Raw genomic sequence first — 15612 nt, forward strand, 5'->3', positions numbered from 1 at the left:
TTTATTTGCACCTTAACTCTCTACAAGGTGACTTCTTCTAGCTGAACTCTCAACAGAGTGATTGATTTTTTTTGCAGCTGAACTCTCTACATGGTGGTTTCTTTGTAACTGAACTCTCTACAGGGTGATTTGTTTGTAGCTGAACTCTCTACAGGGTGATCTGTTCATAGCTGAACTCCCTATAAGGTAACTTCTTCTAGCTAATCTTTCTACAGGGCGATTTGTTTGTAGCTGAGTTCTCTACAGGGTGATTTGTTTGCAGCTGAACTCTACAAGGTAGTTTCTTTGTAGCTCTACAATATGACTTCTTCTAGCTGAACTCTCTACAAGGTGACTTGTTTCTAGCTGATCTCTCTACAGGGTGACTTGTTTCTAGCTGAACTCTCTACAGGTGATTTGTTTGCAGCTGAACTCTCTACATGGTTTATTTCTTTGTAACTGAACTCCCTGCAAGGTGACTTCTTCTAGCTGATCTCTCTACAGGGAGATTTGTTTGTAGCTTAACTCTCTACAGGTGATTTGTTTGCAGCTGAACTCTCCACATGATGGTTTCTTTGTAGCTGAACTCTCTACAAGGTAATTTCTTCTAGCTGATCTCTCTACAGGCCGATTTGTTTGTAGCTGAACTCTCTACAAGGTGATTTCTTCTATAGCTGATCTTTCTACAGGGTGATTTGTTTGTAGTTGAACTCTCTACATGATAGTTTCTTTGTAGCTGAACTCTCTACAAGGTGATTTCTTCTATAGCTGATCTTTCTACAGGGTGATTTGTTTGTACCTGAACTATCTACATGATGGTTTCTTTGTAGCTGAACTCTCTACAAGGTAACTTCTTCTAGCTGATCTCTCTACAGGACAATTTGTTTGTATCTGAACTCTCACATGATTGTTTCTTTGAAGCTGAACTCTCTACAAGGTGATTTCTTCTAGCTGATCTTTCTACAGGGTGATTTGTTTGTAGCAGAACTCTCTACAAGGAAACTTCTTCTAGCTGATCTCTCTACAGGGAGATTTGTTTGTAGCTGAACTTTCTACACATGATTTGTTTGCGGCTGAATTCTCTACATGATGGTTTCTTTGTAGCTGAACTCTCTACAAGGTAACTTCTTCTAGCTGATCTCTTTACAGGGTGAATTGTTTGCAGCTGAACGATCTACAAGGTAACTTCTTCTAATTGATCTCTCTACAGGGTGATTTGTCTGTAGCTGAACTCTCTACAAGGAAACCTCTTTTAACTGAGCTCTGTACAGGGTGAATTGTTTGTAGCTGAGTTCTCTACAGGGTGTTTGTTTGCAGCTGAATTGTCTACATGGTGGTTTCTTTATAGCTGAACTCTCTACAAGGTGACTTCTTCTAGCTGATCTCTCTACAGGGTGATTTGTTTGTAGCTGAACTCTCTACAGGTGATTTGTTTGTAGCTGAAATCTCTACAAGGCGATACTTCTAGGTGATCTCTCTACAGGATTCCTTGTTTCTAACTGAACTCTCAACAGGGTGATCTGTTCATAGCTGAACTTTCTACTGGGTGATATGTTTGCAGCTGAACTCTCTAAATGTGGTTTCTTTGTAGCTGAACTCTCTACAATGTGACTTGTTTCTAGCTGATCTCTCTACAGGGTGACTTGTTTCTAGCTGAACTCTCTACAGGTGATTTGTTTGTAGCTGAACTCTCTACATGGTGGTTTCGTTGTAGCTGAACTCTCTACAAGGTAACTTCTTCTAGCTGATCTTTTTACACTGCATATTTGTTTGTAGCTGAGTTCTCTAAAGGGTGATTTGTTTGCAGCTGAACTCTCTACATGGGAGTTTCATTGTAGCTGAACTCTCTACAATGTGACTTCTTCTAGCTGAACTCTCTACAGGGTGACTTGTTTCTAGCTGAACTCTCTACAGGTGATTTGTTTGCAGCTGAACTCTCTACATGGTGGTTTCTTTGTAGCTGAACTCTCTACAAGGTAACTTCTTCTAGCCGATCTTTCTACAAGGTGATTGAGTTTTTTGCAGCTGAACTCTTTACATGGTGGTTGCTTTGTAGCTGAACTCTCTAAAAGGTGACTTCTTCTAGCTGAACTCTCTACAGGATGATTTGTTTGCAGCTGAACTCTCTACGTCGTAGTTTCTTTGTAGCTGAACTCTGTACAATGTGACGTCTTCTAGCTGAACTCTCTACAGGGTGACTTGTTTTTAGCTGATCTCTCTACAGGGTGACTTGTTTCTAGCTGAACTCTCTACAGGTGATTTGTTTGCAGCTGAACTCTCTACATGGTGGTTTCTTTGTAGCTGAACTCTCTACAAGGTAACTTCTTCTAGCTGATCTTTCTACAGGGTGATTTGTTTGTAGCTGAATTCTCTACAGGGTGATTTATTTGCACCTTAACTCTCTACAAGGTGACTTCTTCTAGCTGAACTCTCAACAGAGTGATTGATTTTTTTTGCAGCTGAACTCTCTACATGGTGGTTTCTTTGTAACTGAACTCTCTACAGGGTGATTTGTTTGTAGCTGAACTCTCTACAGGGTGATCTGTTCATAGCTGAACTCCCTATAAGGTAACTTCTTCTAGCTAATCTTTCTACAGGGCGATTTGTTTGTAGCTGAGTTCTCTACAGGGTGATTTGTTTGCAGCTGAACTCTACAAGGTAGTTTCTTTGTAGCTCTACAATATGACTTCTTCTAGCTGAACTCTCTACAAGGTGACTTGTTTCTAGCTGATCTCTCTACAGCGTGACTTGTTTCTAGCTGAACTCTCTACAGGTGATTTGTTTGCAGCTGAACTCTCTACATGGTTTATTTCTTTGTAACTGAACTCCCTGCAAGGTGACTTCTTCTAGCTGATCTCTCTACAGGGAGATTTGTTTGTAGCTTAACTCTCTACAGGTGATTTGTTTGCAGCTGAACTCTCCACATGATGGTTTCTTTGTAGCTGAACTCTCTACAAGGTAATTTCTTCTAGCTGATCTCTCTACAGGCCGATTTGTTTGTAGCTGAATTCTCTACATGATGGTTTCTTTGTAGCTGAACTCTCTACAAGGTGATTTCTTCTATAGTTATCTTTCTACAGGGTGATTTGTTTGTAGTTGAACTCTCTACATCATAGTTTCTTTGTAGCTGAACTCTCTACAAGGTGATTTCTTCTATAGCTGATCTTTCTACAGGGTGATTTGTTTGTACCTGAACTATCTACATGATGGTTTCTTTGTAGCTGAACTCTCTACAAGGTAACTTCTTCTAGCTGATCTCTTTGCAGGGTGAATTGTTTGCAGCTGAACGATCTACAAGGTAACTTCTTCTAGCTGATCTCTCTACAGAATGATTTGTTTGTAGCTGAACTATCTACAAGGTAACTTCTTCTAGCTGATCTCTCTACAGGGTGATTTGTTTGTAGCTGAATTCTGTATAGGTGATTTGTTTGCAGCTGAGCTCTTTACAGAATGGTTTCTTTGTAGCTGAACTCTCTACAAGGTAACTTCTTCTAGCTGATGTATCTACATGGTCACTAGTTTGTAGCTGAATTCTCTACATGGTGGTTTCTTTGTAACTGAACTATCTACAAGGTGACATTTTCTACCTGATCTTTCAACAGGGTGATTTGTTTGTAACTGAACTCTCTACAAGAAAACTTCTTCTAACTGATGTCTGAACAGGGTGAATTGTTTGTAGCTGAACTCTCTACAGGGTGATTTGTTTGTAGCTGATCTCTATACAGGTTACTTATTTCTAACTGATCTCTTGAATTCTGTTCAGGGTGACTGCTCTATTAGGATGACTGCTCTATTAGGATGACTGCTCTATTAGAGTATCTCGATCTCGCACTTGCTACACCAAGTTGGATTTCGTGTTATAACTCCGTGGCTTTAAGTCTGATTCTTCTACACCATTGAAGAGCCTTTCTAAGATGATAACTCCATCTGTACAGCGATTTTCAAAGCATTACCCCACGTGGTTTATCTGGTAGGCGTGGCAAGCATAATAATAATAATAATAATAAAATATAATAATAAAAAATTAGCTAATCTCGATTGCGTAATTGTTACACACTGTTGCTTTTTTCGCTGTATCTTCCTGGTTTTTAGCTCGATTTCTTTCAAACCACAAAAGGTTTGAGGTTCAATAGATAACCTATTCACCCACCGATTTTCAGCTTCTTCCCATACGCGGTTTACCCTGTAGGCGTAACAACATATTGGTGTTATTTTTCGTGCATAATCGCTCATAACTCTTTGCCTGTTTATGGTATTCCAGCCAAAGTTGGTACCGAGATGCGCCTTTATACCCCCCTTCTGTGTGCCAAATTTCAAGGCAATCGGATAACGCGTTCGCGTTTTATAGCAGTTTTTGTAAGTGTGCGAAAAGAGGAAGAAAAATAAGAAGAAAAAAAAAACGAAGAAACTAAGCCAATTTTGGAAGTCGCATATCTCAGGAATGCCTGAAGCGATTTCGCTCAAATTTGGCATGTCGAGTACTGAAGGTGGAGGGAATCTACAAAGCAAAATTTGTCTTGTTTCATCAAGGCAGCACAGAGCTACGGAGGTGCGAAAATTGCGTTTTGTTTCTTCCTGTCAATATAAACACGGGGTTTCGCGCCGGCTTCTTGGGCCGCACGACACACTACCGTGTGTCTTGATCATACAAGTCTAGCTGACTTTGATTGTAAAATTAGATAGTTTATTCATGTAGCTTTGTGTTCTGGGTGAAAAATCAAATCTGCTGACATGGGTGATAAGACCGGTTTTCCCATACTAGAACACATTTTGTTTCTGTACCATGAAGCAAACATGAGTTTGTGTCTTTGATTATGCTGCGGTAAAATGTAACTTCACTGCCATCATTTTAAGCTTAAATAACCTTTTTGCTTAATAACATGGGTCTATTTAGGCCAAATCTACACCTTGCTGAATGCCCCAGTTCATGGTGAATAGAATGACTCAGTTCTGTAGCCTGTCACAAGTCCCAACTCTGTAGCCTGTTGCACTCTAGAGTTATATAATTATGATTAATTAAACAAGCAACTGTAATTTTACCCATATAGGCACTACACAAATCAATTGTTTTGCTCTTATTGTTGTCCCCCACTACAACTCCGAAAGCTCTTACCAGATCAGACTGAAATTTTAACAATCCATTGGTTTTTCTCTCTTTGATACTAGCAAGGCAGGTTTCCACAGAAGAATTTCAGTATTGTCATTATATTAAAGTTAAATTTTCTAAGAGTTTCAGCTTATAATCAGATGAAAAGTTTCACTACAAGAATGAAATCGAATTGACTGCCATTACAGTAGTGTTCAATTCATGGCAAATTTCAGTAAACTAAACTAACTACAAAATTCAGGAATTGCTGGAATGTAAAATAGAAAGATATTGATCCCTATATACACATAGTATACATTATTAATTATTACGGTTACACAGTAAATACAAAATTATATGTAATTGTTGTGAGTACTGTGACATGCAAAAACTTACCCTTTGAAATGACAGGCAGATTTTCCATTGTTACAAAATATGGAAAGGAGAAGATTTTCTGACATGATTCAATGTGCACAAATTGGATATGAGATTTACGAAATTTGAAAGAGTTCAATTTAGCCATCTCATAAGCATGCAAAGAGCAGTGTAAAGGCATAGCACACACCAGAAGTAAGCATCCACTTTTACCAGGACCAACTGGTGTGATTGATCCTGTAGCTAATCCCATATTGGTTTCTAACTCTCTGCAGTAATCAGTTAATTTTTGGACAGTCAGATTTTCACCGTTTTCATTGATTTTCATTGTTACAAATTCAACAGTATGAGGGTCAAAATAAGTACTCCTGATATACTTCTTAACATCTGAGACCTGTTTAGAATAAAATCGTTTTTCAAATGACACTATCAACTTCTCTGCATTTGGCATTCCTGCATTTATTACAATCATTTTTAAGTACTCAGTATTTAGCCAGTTGCAGTATATCTTGAAGTCATCCAACACATTCAGGATGTCGTCACTGCTTTTAGCTGCTTGAATTTCTTTTTTAAACTCCCGTGAACAACCAGCTCCTGTCAGTGAGCATGTTTTTTGTAATTTCAAAAAGTTTTCCTGTTGGAACAACACTGAAAGTTGTTGAAATAAATACGTAAATGCTCCAAGAGGATTATTCTGTTTTTCATATTTTTGAAGTACAGAATCAAATTCTGTAATTACATTAAACACATTTAATTCAAGAAACAATTTCATCTACAGTATGTACATAAGTACATGCATACAGTAAGTGTGCACATATACGCACTGTAGCTAGTAAAATGGTGTAATCCACTTAGTTAAGTAAAAAATCCACTCACCACCACAACTGCCATATGGCAAAATAAATCATCATGCACTATCTAACACTCCATAGCTTTCATGAAATTAGTGTTCTAAGAAACATACATTGTGACTGGATTTGCAAAAATGTACCTTTTCACACACAAAATTTGACCCATTTTTTGTGCTTTAAAGTTTCATAACGTTTTGATCATGGCATATAATTGCTTGAAGTTTTGTAGCTACAGTATCTGGCTACATTTTGATACTAAGAGCAAGTTAATCAGTGTAAGAAGTCAAGTGTCACATCATTTTGTTTGCTGGTATGTCAAATGTGTGGAAAAGGTACCTTTTGCAAATCCAGTCACAATTGTAATCCAACAGACTACAGCAACTGTTTATTTTATCATGCCTTTGTGAAACGTTTTGGCAAAATTTAGGTTCTATAACAAATGGGATGTATGTCATTAACTGTGACTATTACACACCTTTGTGCTTTGTCATATGTAGTAAATTTATACCTTGCCCATACACTTCTATCCTACGAGATTCTAGGAGTATCCTCAACACATACTTTTACCCTTGCACTGCACTACTAGGGGCTTTAAACTTTTGCTAAAAATGGAAGATACTTGGTTGAGCAACTGTTTTTGTTTTGCTCTGATATTTCCTCTGGTTCTCTCTGATAAAATGATAAGGCATACTTATCAGAGTTAAAAGTATATGGACTATAATTTAGGAGTTTAAGTACATTTGAGCCACTTTTCTTCGCTGGCACCATTCTAGTTCCCTACTTGAACAAACTTTTACAATCATTGGGTGGAAAATTTATTGTTTCGACAATCTGTTTCTTCAAGTGCAGCTAGCATAATAATGATCTTCATCGTGTAATACATGGACTTCCAATAGAATTGTATGCATTTAGTGGCATCACATTTTCCCATGCCTTTTAAGTACAGTAGCCTATTATCTATGATCACACAAACCGCAATAGATTATTACAGAACTCTCTTTTCAACTGTTTTATAGTTTGTCTATCATGCTTTCTTACACAGATACAGTGTCTAGACAAAACTGCTCTCTATTACTGTATACATAAGATGGGGAAACACTTTCAACTCAAAGTGATATATGTACATTATTCTAGGTAGCTTGCAAGCCCTGCAACATCATTTTCAGTTGTCACACATGCATTAAGTCCAATGAGAAAGCTATTTTTATAGTCTAGAGTTGCTACAGTTGTACATCAAACCAACACCCACCTAAGAGCAAAATTTATAAACTTATGCAGTAGTTCTATACATACACAAGCTACATTTAGCTTTCTTCTCACATGGTTGATGCTTTTACCACATAAAAAATGAATGTATATAGACAAATATTTGATAGGTAGACAGATACATAAATAAGTACGTACTAGAGTTGCAATGATAAAGTATGTAGATATACTGCAGGGGCGTAGGAAGATATTTAACTTATGGGTGCCCAATGGTAAAGCTGAAGACAAAGAAAAAAGAAAGGTCGCGAGTGCATGTGACTATTTTGTTAAAGTCATTAACAGCTCTATTAGAATATCTCGATCTTTTTAGCAATATAATATAGCACAGTGTGCTGACACCCATTAGTTACACCACTGGAAATATTTATGAGTGCCCAAGCACTCATGGCACCCATGCTTCCTACACTCCTGTACTGATACATATATTGCCTCTGCTGTATCATGATACAGTAATATATGTGACCGGATCTGCGAAAACCCAACATAATGGCGCAAGCCTAAATTTTCTGTATAGGCTATTGTTTGCAATGCATAAAATATTTGCTAAATGAAAAAATAATTCGTAAAATGTTTAAATGCTTTGTTCTATATGAAGATAGGGTGCAATGATAAAGACACGGGTACCATCTTACTCGTCTACTCAAGAGGAGTTCGAAAATTGTTGTTTCGTAGCAGTAGCCTATAGTATACATGAGTTATGAGCGTTTGTTTACGTCATGTCAAAGCAGTCGTACATGATTGATTTTTCTTCACTGATTTCGTCTCTGTATGTAGTGAAGAAAGATAGTAGGAGAAAAACTCACCATGTAATGGACTCCCCTATTCATTATGAACACGATGATATAAATTGTAACTCTATACTGCATTGATTTTGTAAGTTACAGTCATTGTTGTAAGCACCTGTAATTTATTTCCCCAATACTTGCTGTACAAATCGATCTTTTTGTTGCTGCTACTTTGTAGGGCTGTAACTCAAAAAGTTGTTGGAATACAATGCCGAAACCTGGCCAGTGCATGCACTCAGCTAAGTAGATTATAAATATTCAATTATAAAGAATTTGAAAAATGCGTCATTATGTCAGCTTATTGCAGATCCGGTCACCTACTGACTTTTTTTCTTTGAGATCATTACAGACCATTCTGTTTAATTAGTCAATAATTATCCATTTAGCTCCTGGGAAAAGTCTAAAAAGCACTTCTGGTTTGCTACATTGTTATTATTAGCTTTGCATTGTTTGAATTACTCACCTTGTTGTAAGTTTCTTATAATAGAATCAATCCCCATTCGTAGGCAAACCTCTTAGAAAATTGACACCCTTGTCCAAAGACCTGAGCACTGCCAACAGCCTTGGAACTTTCCGCCATAACAATTGCTAACCATTGATACGTACACACTCTGTACAACTTTCAATTCTTTTACCCTTGATCAAATCGTAAGTGTGAAAGTCAAACATATGTACAAGCACATATTTTTTAAAAACATCAAGAAACCTGACATTTGCACACCAACTAGATACCAGATTTGGAGGTAGCAAAAACATCATACCTAGTAAAGCCGTCAAATGGTATTATATGCCCAACCTGGCAAAAACCTGTCTGATAGCCTTTCCAATTAGCATAACTTGACAATTAGCATAACTTGACAATTCATCACTAATTGTCTTGTGAAAAGGTACGTAGCAGGTTGAAACTTGGTCTGCTTTAAGCACTTTGATAGCTCAAACATGGGGCTAAGGTTCAAGTAGATGCATTTAAGCAGAACATCATGCAACATGCTTCCATGCTGCATGATGTGTACTAATGTTGACTCCAAGGGAACACATAAATACTTGCAAAAAAATAATGCTTTTGCTTAGAATGTATGGCTTGAAAGAAATAACCACCTTAACAGTATGCATACATACTCATACATATGTACATATTTGTGCATCTTTACCTTCATTTATTACGCGTGTATTACTAGGATCCAGTGAATCTGATAGATTAGAAGTCTCTACAGTTGAATATACACCTATATACAAATAAGGGAAGTATGTACACATGTAAACTTGCATATCATGTATCATGATGTATTAGGAATACATCTATAATACAAGTATAGAAAAATTAGCAATTGTAATCTAAAGTACTGTAGGGACAGTGTAGTACCACAATAAAAAGTACTGAAACAAGTTGAATTGGAGTAGTATGTATGTGATGTCCAATTGCTGTAAAACAATAAGAAGCAAATACCCCTACTGTGCTGTTGAGTTTGAAATGCACAGTAGGGATGTTTGCTTCACAGCAATTGGACATTACATACTACTGCAATCCAACTTGTTTCAGTACTTTTTATCATGGTACTACATTGTCCCTACTTTAGTTTAAAATTCTTATACTTGTTGGTCAACCTTTTCTGCAAGTTCATGACCACTACACTGTATAATAATCTAACTGAATTTTTGAAAATAAGTATTTAACACACATCCATATAGGAGCTGTATAATATCCCTAAAACTTTTCATCTATTTAGTGCTAACTACTGACCAGATTTGAAGTCAATAGTTTACATTTGCCTGAAGCTATGAATCGTTAAAGTTGGCAAATTGGATTTGTGCATGGGAAGACCCCTATTCACAAAACTGATAGTTAATGACAGCAATATAATTATATGGGTAAATGCAAGTAGTCAGCAAATCTTCGCCAATTAGTTAAAAGTATAACACACCACATATTATTGCTAACCATATTCACTTAGAACTTATCAAGTTTAACACAAGGTTTACTCACTAACTTTGTTTACATGGTATTATAGCTATATTATGTGGTTTGCTTGACACATCATGGTAGCTCCTGGGGGGAGGGGGAGCTCAAATGGAAACTCCCTTTGGAATATGCCTGACTGACAAGTTTTTCTTCAATTCAATAAATCTAAATCAGTTTTTATCAGTTAAAGAAACAATCATTACTGGATTTTATACTTACTTTTACCCTTTTTTACAGCAATAATACTTCAAATATCACTCAAAAATTAATTATCGTCTTGTCTTGTAATGCTATTACAGCAACTGTTAAAGGCTTCATTTGCATTTCTAAAAGCCTAAATGGTGGGACTCTATCACTAAGAGTGGAACTTCCTCATCTGGATCAGTGCCTGTAGAGAACAGTGTTGGTCACAGCAAAACGTTCAGAAATGCAAGCTAAGTAGTGAAGTTAACTTTGCTAAAAACAAACACTTGTGTCTGTTCACTTAGCACTGCAACGTCTACAACACTTGTCCACGGCTGTACATGCATTATCAAACGGTACAGTAGTACCATTTAAGTAGGGATTGCAGTGAAACTTTCGCACGCTGCTTAAAACTCCACCTTTAAAAATCACCCTAGAGACATTTTACGTGACCAAAATCACCTTTACAGACTAGTACTACTCCATATAATACATAAAACAGCACCAAATGCAACAAAACACTTGCAGGTGGTCGCATATAAAATTTTTTTAAAAATCGCCAAAACTTGAATTTTAGCCTCACTGCCTTACTGCCTCACTCACTGACCACAGTCGCAAGGCTACAGGTCAAACGTAGCAGTGCACGGCCACCATTTTATGCCACAATAACAATCTCACCAGTGGGATGTGCCTTTGGAGTTCTGACAAGTGTAGGTCCTCTAAGCCTTGTCCCTTCTTTCATCTTCAATCAGGTTGCTTGTCTTCTTCTTCATACAACGAAACCATGTCGAGGCGTTAATTTTCTGTATCATCACTTTCTTTAAGCAGCGTGTTAGGCGCCACAAGTTTATTTAAGGCGTTTAGACTATGCTACTGTACGGAGGTACTGTTACTGGATAGCTACCGGTATCTTCACGATAGGTCACAAGATGAAATAATAATAATTAGTCCCATTCTTTATTCTACGCATTATCAATCTATCGATTGAAACCACGATGACACACCCCTTTTATGCTAGGTGACGGAATAGCTAGTCAGTGACCACACAGGCCAAAAAATTAAAATTCAGTGACCAAAAAATTAAAATTCTGTAGCAACTTGACAAAAACATTTCTGGTCAAACCGAAGACAATTTTGGGTTTGATTTTACCCAACCAATACTCTCGTGTTGTGAAAAAAAATTGATCACCAGCCACTCTCACACCTTTATCATCCTTAATATATACAGTACTATTGTACTGCATGATATTTCTACATGTTTGGAATTCAAGCAGCCAAAACACTTAGAGAAAAATTGCATCATTGGACCTAATAAAGATCTAAAACACCTCTACAGGCAGTACAATGGCGGAATTAGTCTCTCGCCTCCTCTTTTTTCTTTGTGATGTCATTGGTTGTCGAGATAGGGTCTGGTGAATTTGCCGTTGACAAAGTTGTGTTCATGGACAAACAGTCACAATGTTTGTTTTTTCTTGCTGGGAAATGCCACATAGTAACAGTATCAAACCTGTTGAAGTTCGGCAATAAAGTTAATGTTCTGCCATGCCAATGTGCAACTAGTGAATGAAATAACATCTACGTATGTACCAAATATTGGTTGAAATGCACAACGTCATTGATGGCAATACACGAGACCCTTTTTGCCTACTAATGACATCACAAAGAAGAAGAGGAGGCAAGATAGTGGTCAGGCCACACGAGACTAGGGTGGAATTGCAAAATGGTGGCGGTTGCCTCACAATTTCCGGTGTTAAAGGATATTTTTAAAATTCAGTTGTGAACACATTTGGAGAGCTATGCTACCATTATATTGTAGACCAGCTCTTCCTCAATCTACATGCTGATTTGTATGGCCATTAGATGTTGAACAACAACACTATAGAGCCGATTGTAAGAGCATGTGAAAATACTTTCGGTGTTAGTTTATGAAAAACCTTAATTGCTGCACACTACAATGCAGTAAAACATGGAATAGTAACAAGTTTCTTCTTGCTACGGGCCTTAGTACATGCAACTTCCTTTTAAATTATTATGTAGACACTAATCACATGATGCAATAGATGAATTTTTGTGGCAAGACATATAGCTTCATTTGAAATGGCTTCAAAACCATGACTTCCAGGTAACCGCCACCTTAATATACAGTATATAGTGTGGAAGTCAAAAGTCAAGCAAAATATTCTACCTAGTTCTGCATGTCATAAAAAATTGATAATAGTACTCTAAAATGCGGTCTTTAGTGGAAATAATATCAAGGATTATAGATTTTTGCTGCTTGGGCTAGTGGAATGTATGTACGCGCCATCAGTATAGTATGCATGGTTATGACCATTTTATTACTGGACTATATACGTAGACCAGTAGACTTCATCACATCACTTTTAGTTTGTTGACTACAAAGGGTCACAATTTATAACAGTCATACCATTCAATAGTGCGTGTGTGTGTGTGTGCACGCGCCGCTCGCGAGGGGAGAGGGAGAGTCGAAGTGGACTCTATATGACTGTTCCATTGGTAATGAATCTTTTTATGGACAAGGAACAGTTTTATTTTGTATTTGTGATTCATCATCAACAGTTCATGGTTGTTTTGACCACAAAAAAATGATACAAAATATTTACACTTGTAAGTATTTACTACAACTTACGAAAAATTGTGGTAAGTATGTATACAGGTTAGAACAACAGATGGATCATTATAAGCATGGCCTGCCAATACACACAGAGACCATGCCCTCTCTGCCTGAATTAGTTCACTTTGTAGTTGCAAATAGAGAGGTAGCTGCATACCTATCTCAGTCACAAGCATCCACTACAACGTACATGCTCATTGTCACCACTAGTTAATTAAGCACTGCACATAACATAGAGCTACGCACACACCTCTAAAAATTATGGCCTGGTCAGGATAATGCAGTGAAGTCTTCAAAGCAAGGGCCTTGTTACCCAACAGTTTGCTGACCACAGATACAGTATCAAGGTGAATATTTGTTATACAGAAATTTTTATTGATAAAATTTCATAGTTACCCCATCCATGAAAATACAATACATTAATGCATTGTACAGCTAATAAAACATAAAAATTTCCTCATTTACGGTAATTAGCCATTACACTGCATCTGCAAGTACTGGTCACCACAAACAGCTTATGACCATTAAAGCTGTGAAAAGCAATTCAAGCAAAAGATACAATTAATGAATGACATGCGTAATGTACTGAGGTTGCTGCACCTGGATATGCAGACTCTAAGTGTGACTTGAAGTACATAACCAGCTGCACATCTAGCCTTTACTGCACCTACCACAATGTCACACACCACCTACTGCAGGTTGGGAATAAACGAGTATTGTTGCAAAGCTATTTGACAAATAAATTCCCTCACCCCATGGGGACACTTTCGTGTTATACATCTCCATTGGAATCACTAACAGTATGCCAATGCTTGTTGGGAAATTGCAAAATTTATTTGACAAATAAATTCTGGGACAATTTCGTATTACAGATCTCACTAACAGTATGCTTTTTTGCAAATGCTCCTATCCTAGGGACAAATTAAAATAACAAACCCTTCACAAATCCCTACCAATTGTCCCATCTGGTGTGAGTGGGGAATAATATTGATTAGGCCACCCCAAATAAATTCTCTGTTTCTTGTCCTGACTAAGGCATACTTACATGTAGGCAGGCGGTCCATTTCCACTATAAAATTGGCAGCTTTTCAAGCCATTATTTGCCTGGTACAACCATAAAAAACATACTTAAGGTAGTACTCCCTGTTTAAGTTGTAAAAATAACACAAAGGTGATTTTGTGCCGACTTGATAGCACTGCTGACACATAAACTGACAGTTACAAGATGGCTTTTAGAAGCCTGTACACAGCAGAGAAGAAAATATGAGGAATATGGAACTACGGAATATTTACAGCTGTATGCAGACTGTGACAGGAAACAAAATTTATTTGGAGTAGCCTTAGTGCATAATTTGTTTGGATATTGCTTAGGTATAAGTCAAGGGGTAGTCATGCACTTCCATATTGCCAGTTGATACACTAACAACCGGGATCAAGAATTATGATCGTCGAAATTTCACCTTGATTGCTTGATTTCACCTATAAAGAGCCTTGATTCTTGATTGTCTATCGTAAAAGCCTGGTAAATTCTTGTGATGCTTTCAAAGGTGATTGATCGTCACTTTTTTGGATGTCATGATTGCTTGATTCACTGTACAAAAGCCCTTTGATTCCTTGATTGAATAGGTCGTAAGTGTTTCAACAGACAGTATTGAACTGACTAGCAATTGTAAGTTGATAACTAGAATAAACAATTTATTCCACACAGCTTATTGAGCAATTAGACTTATGGTCAAATTACTTCTGATTAGTACCAGGAGCTCACAAGCGCCATAAGGCGCCTTCGTCGCTTATAAGCTCCTGTTAGTACCCACTGTGATAACAAAAGAAACCAATAATTTAATATTTCATTCCCTAACTGTTTTACAGGACTACTACCATTCATTACCTACAATGTAATATCAATACCTGACTTCAAATGACGATCCACCGAGTCCTGATCAATAAAAGCTTTAATTCGATCGGCGAGATGCCTCACTTTAGGATCATCATAGTCTTTCATGACGCTGATCATCTCATCGAATTGGTCTGTGTAGTCAATCTCCAGACCTGGCAATATCACTTCATCCAAGAAATATTGTGACCTTTCTCTCATCGACAAAGACTCAATTTTGGCTTTGACGTTCACAGGAAGGAGATCGCTGCAGTAAAACGTCGTTACAATTTCTTCCATGGGCAAAACTTTTAACAATAGTTTGTAAAACTTCTTGAAGGCCTTTTTCTTGGTTTCTACCATGATAGATAGTAAAGATGACAAGAGTTTGAAAACTACTCGCTACTCCGCTTCTTGACACGCCCATAGATACTACACCCACCAGTATCTATGACACGCCTTATAGTTCTCGTACTCGGCCGCCCACGGTGTTAATCACGTGAAAGGTCACATGATACCACACGAGCGCGGGAATGTGCCTTAACACACCCTTTAGGGCTGGGGTGTCCATAGGATCTTTTAAAAGGGTGGGATCCAGGTGCAACGGGGGGGGGGGAAGGGG

At 37.5% G+C, this 15612-nt stretch overlaps 1 protein-coding gene across 1 annotated transcript in view; it reads right to left on the reverse strand.

Moving 5' to 3' along the window:
- The window catches only part of LOC136247993 (uncharacterized), a 151645-nt gene extending 136433 nt beyond the window's left edge, over positions 1–15212 (reverse strand). The window contains exons 1-2 of the mRNA XM_066039811.1: positions 15026–15212; positions 5462–6169 (exon numbers count right to left, since the gene is read on the reverse strand). Of these exons, the coding sequence (XP_065895883.1) occupies positions 5462–6169; positions 15026–15212 (895 nt within the window). The remainder of the gene's footprint in view (positions 1–5461; positions 6170–15025) is intronic.
- Between the last annotated feature and the right edge of the window lie 400 nt (positions 15213–15612).

This window comes from Dysidea avara, chromosome 2 (assembly GCF_963678975.1).
Source record: "Dysidea avara chromosome 2, odDysAvar1.4, whole genome shotgun sequence".
NCBI lineage: Eukaryota > Metazoa > Porifera > Demospongiae > Dictyoceratida > Dysideidae > Dysidea > Dysidea avara.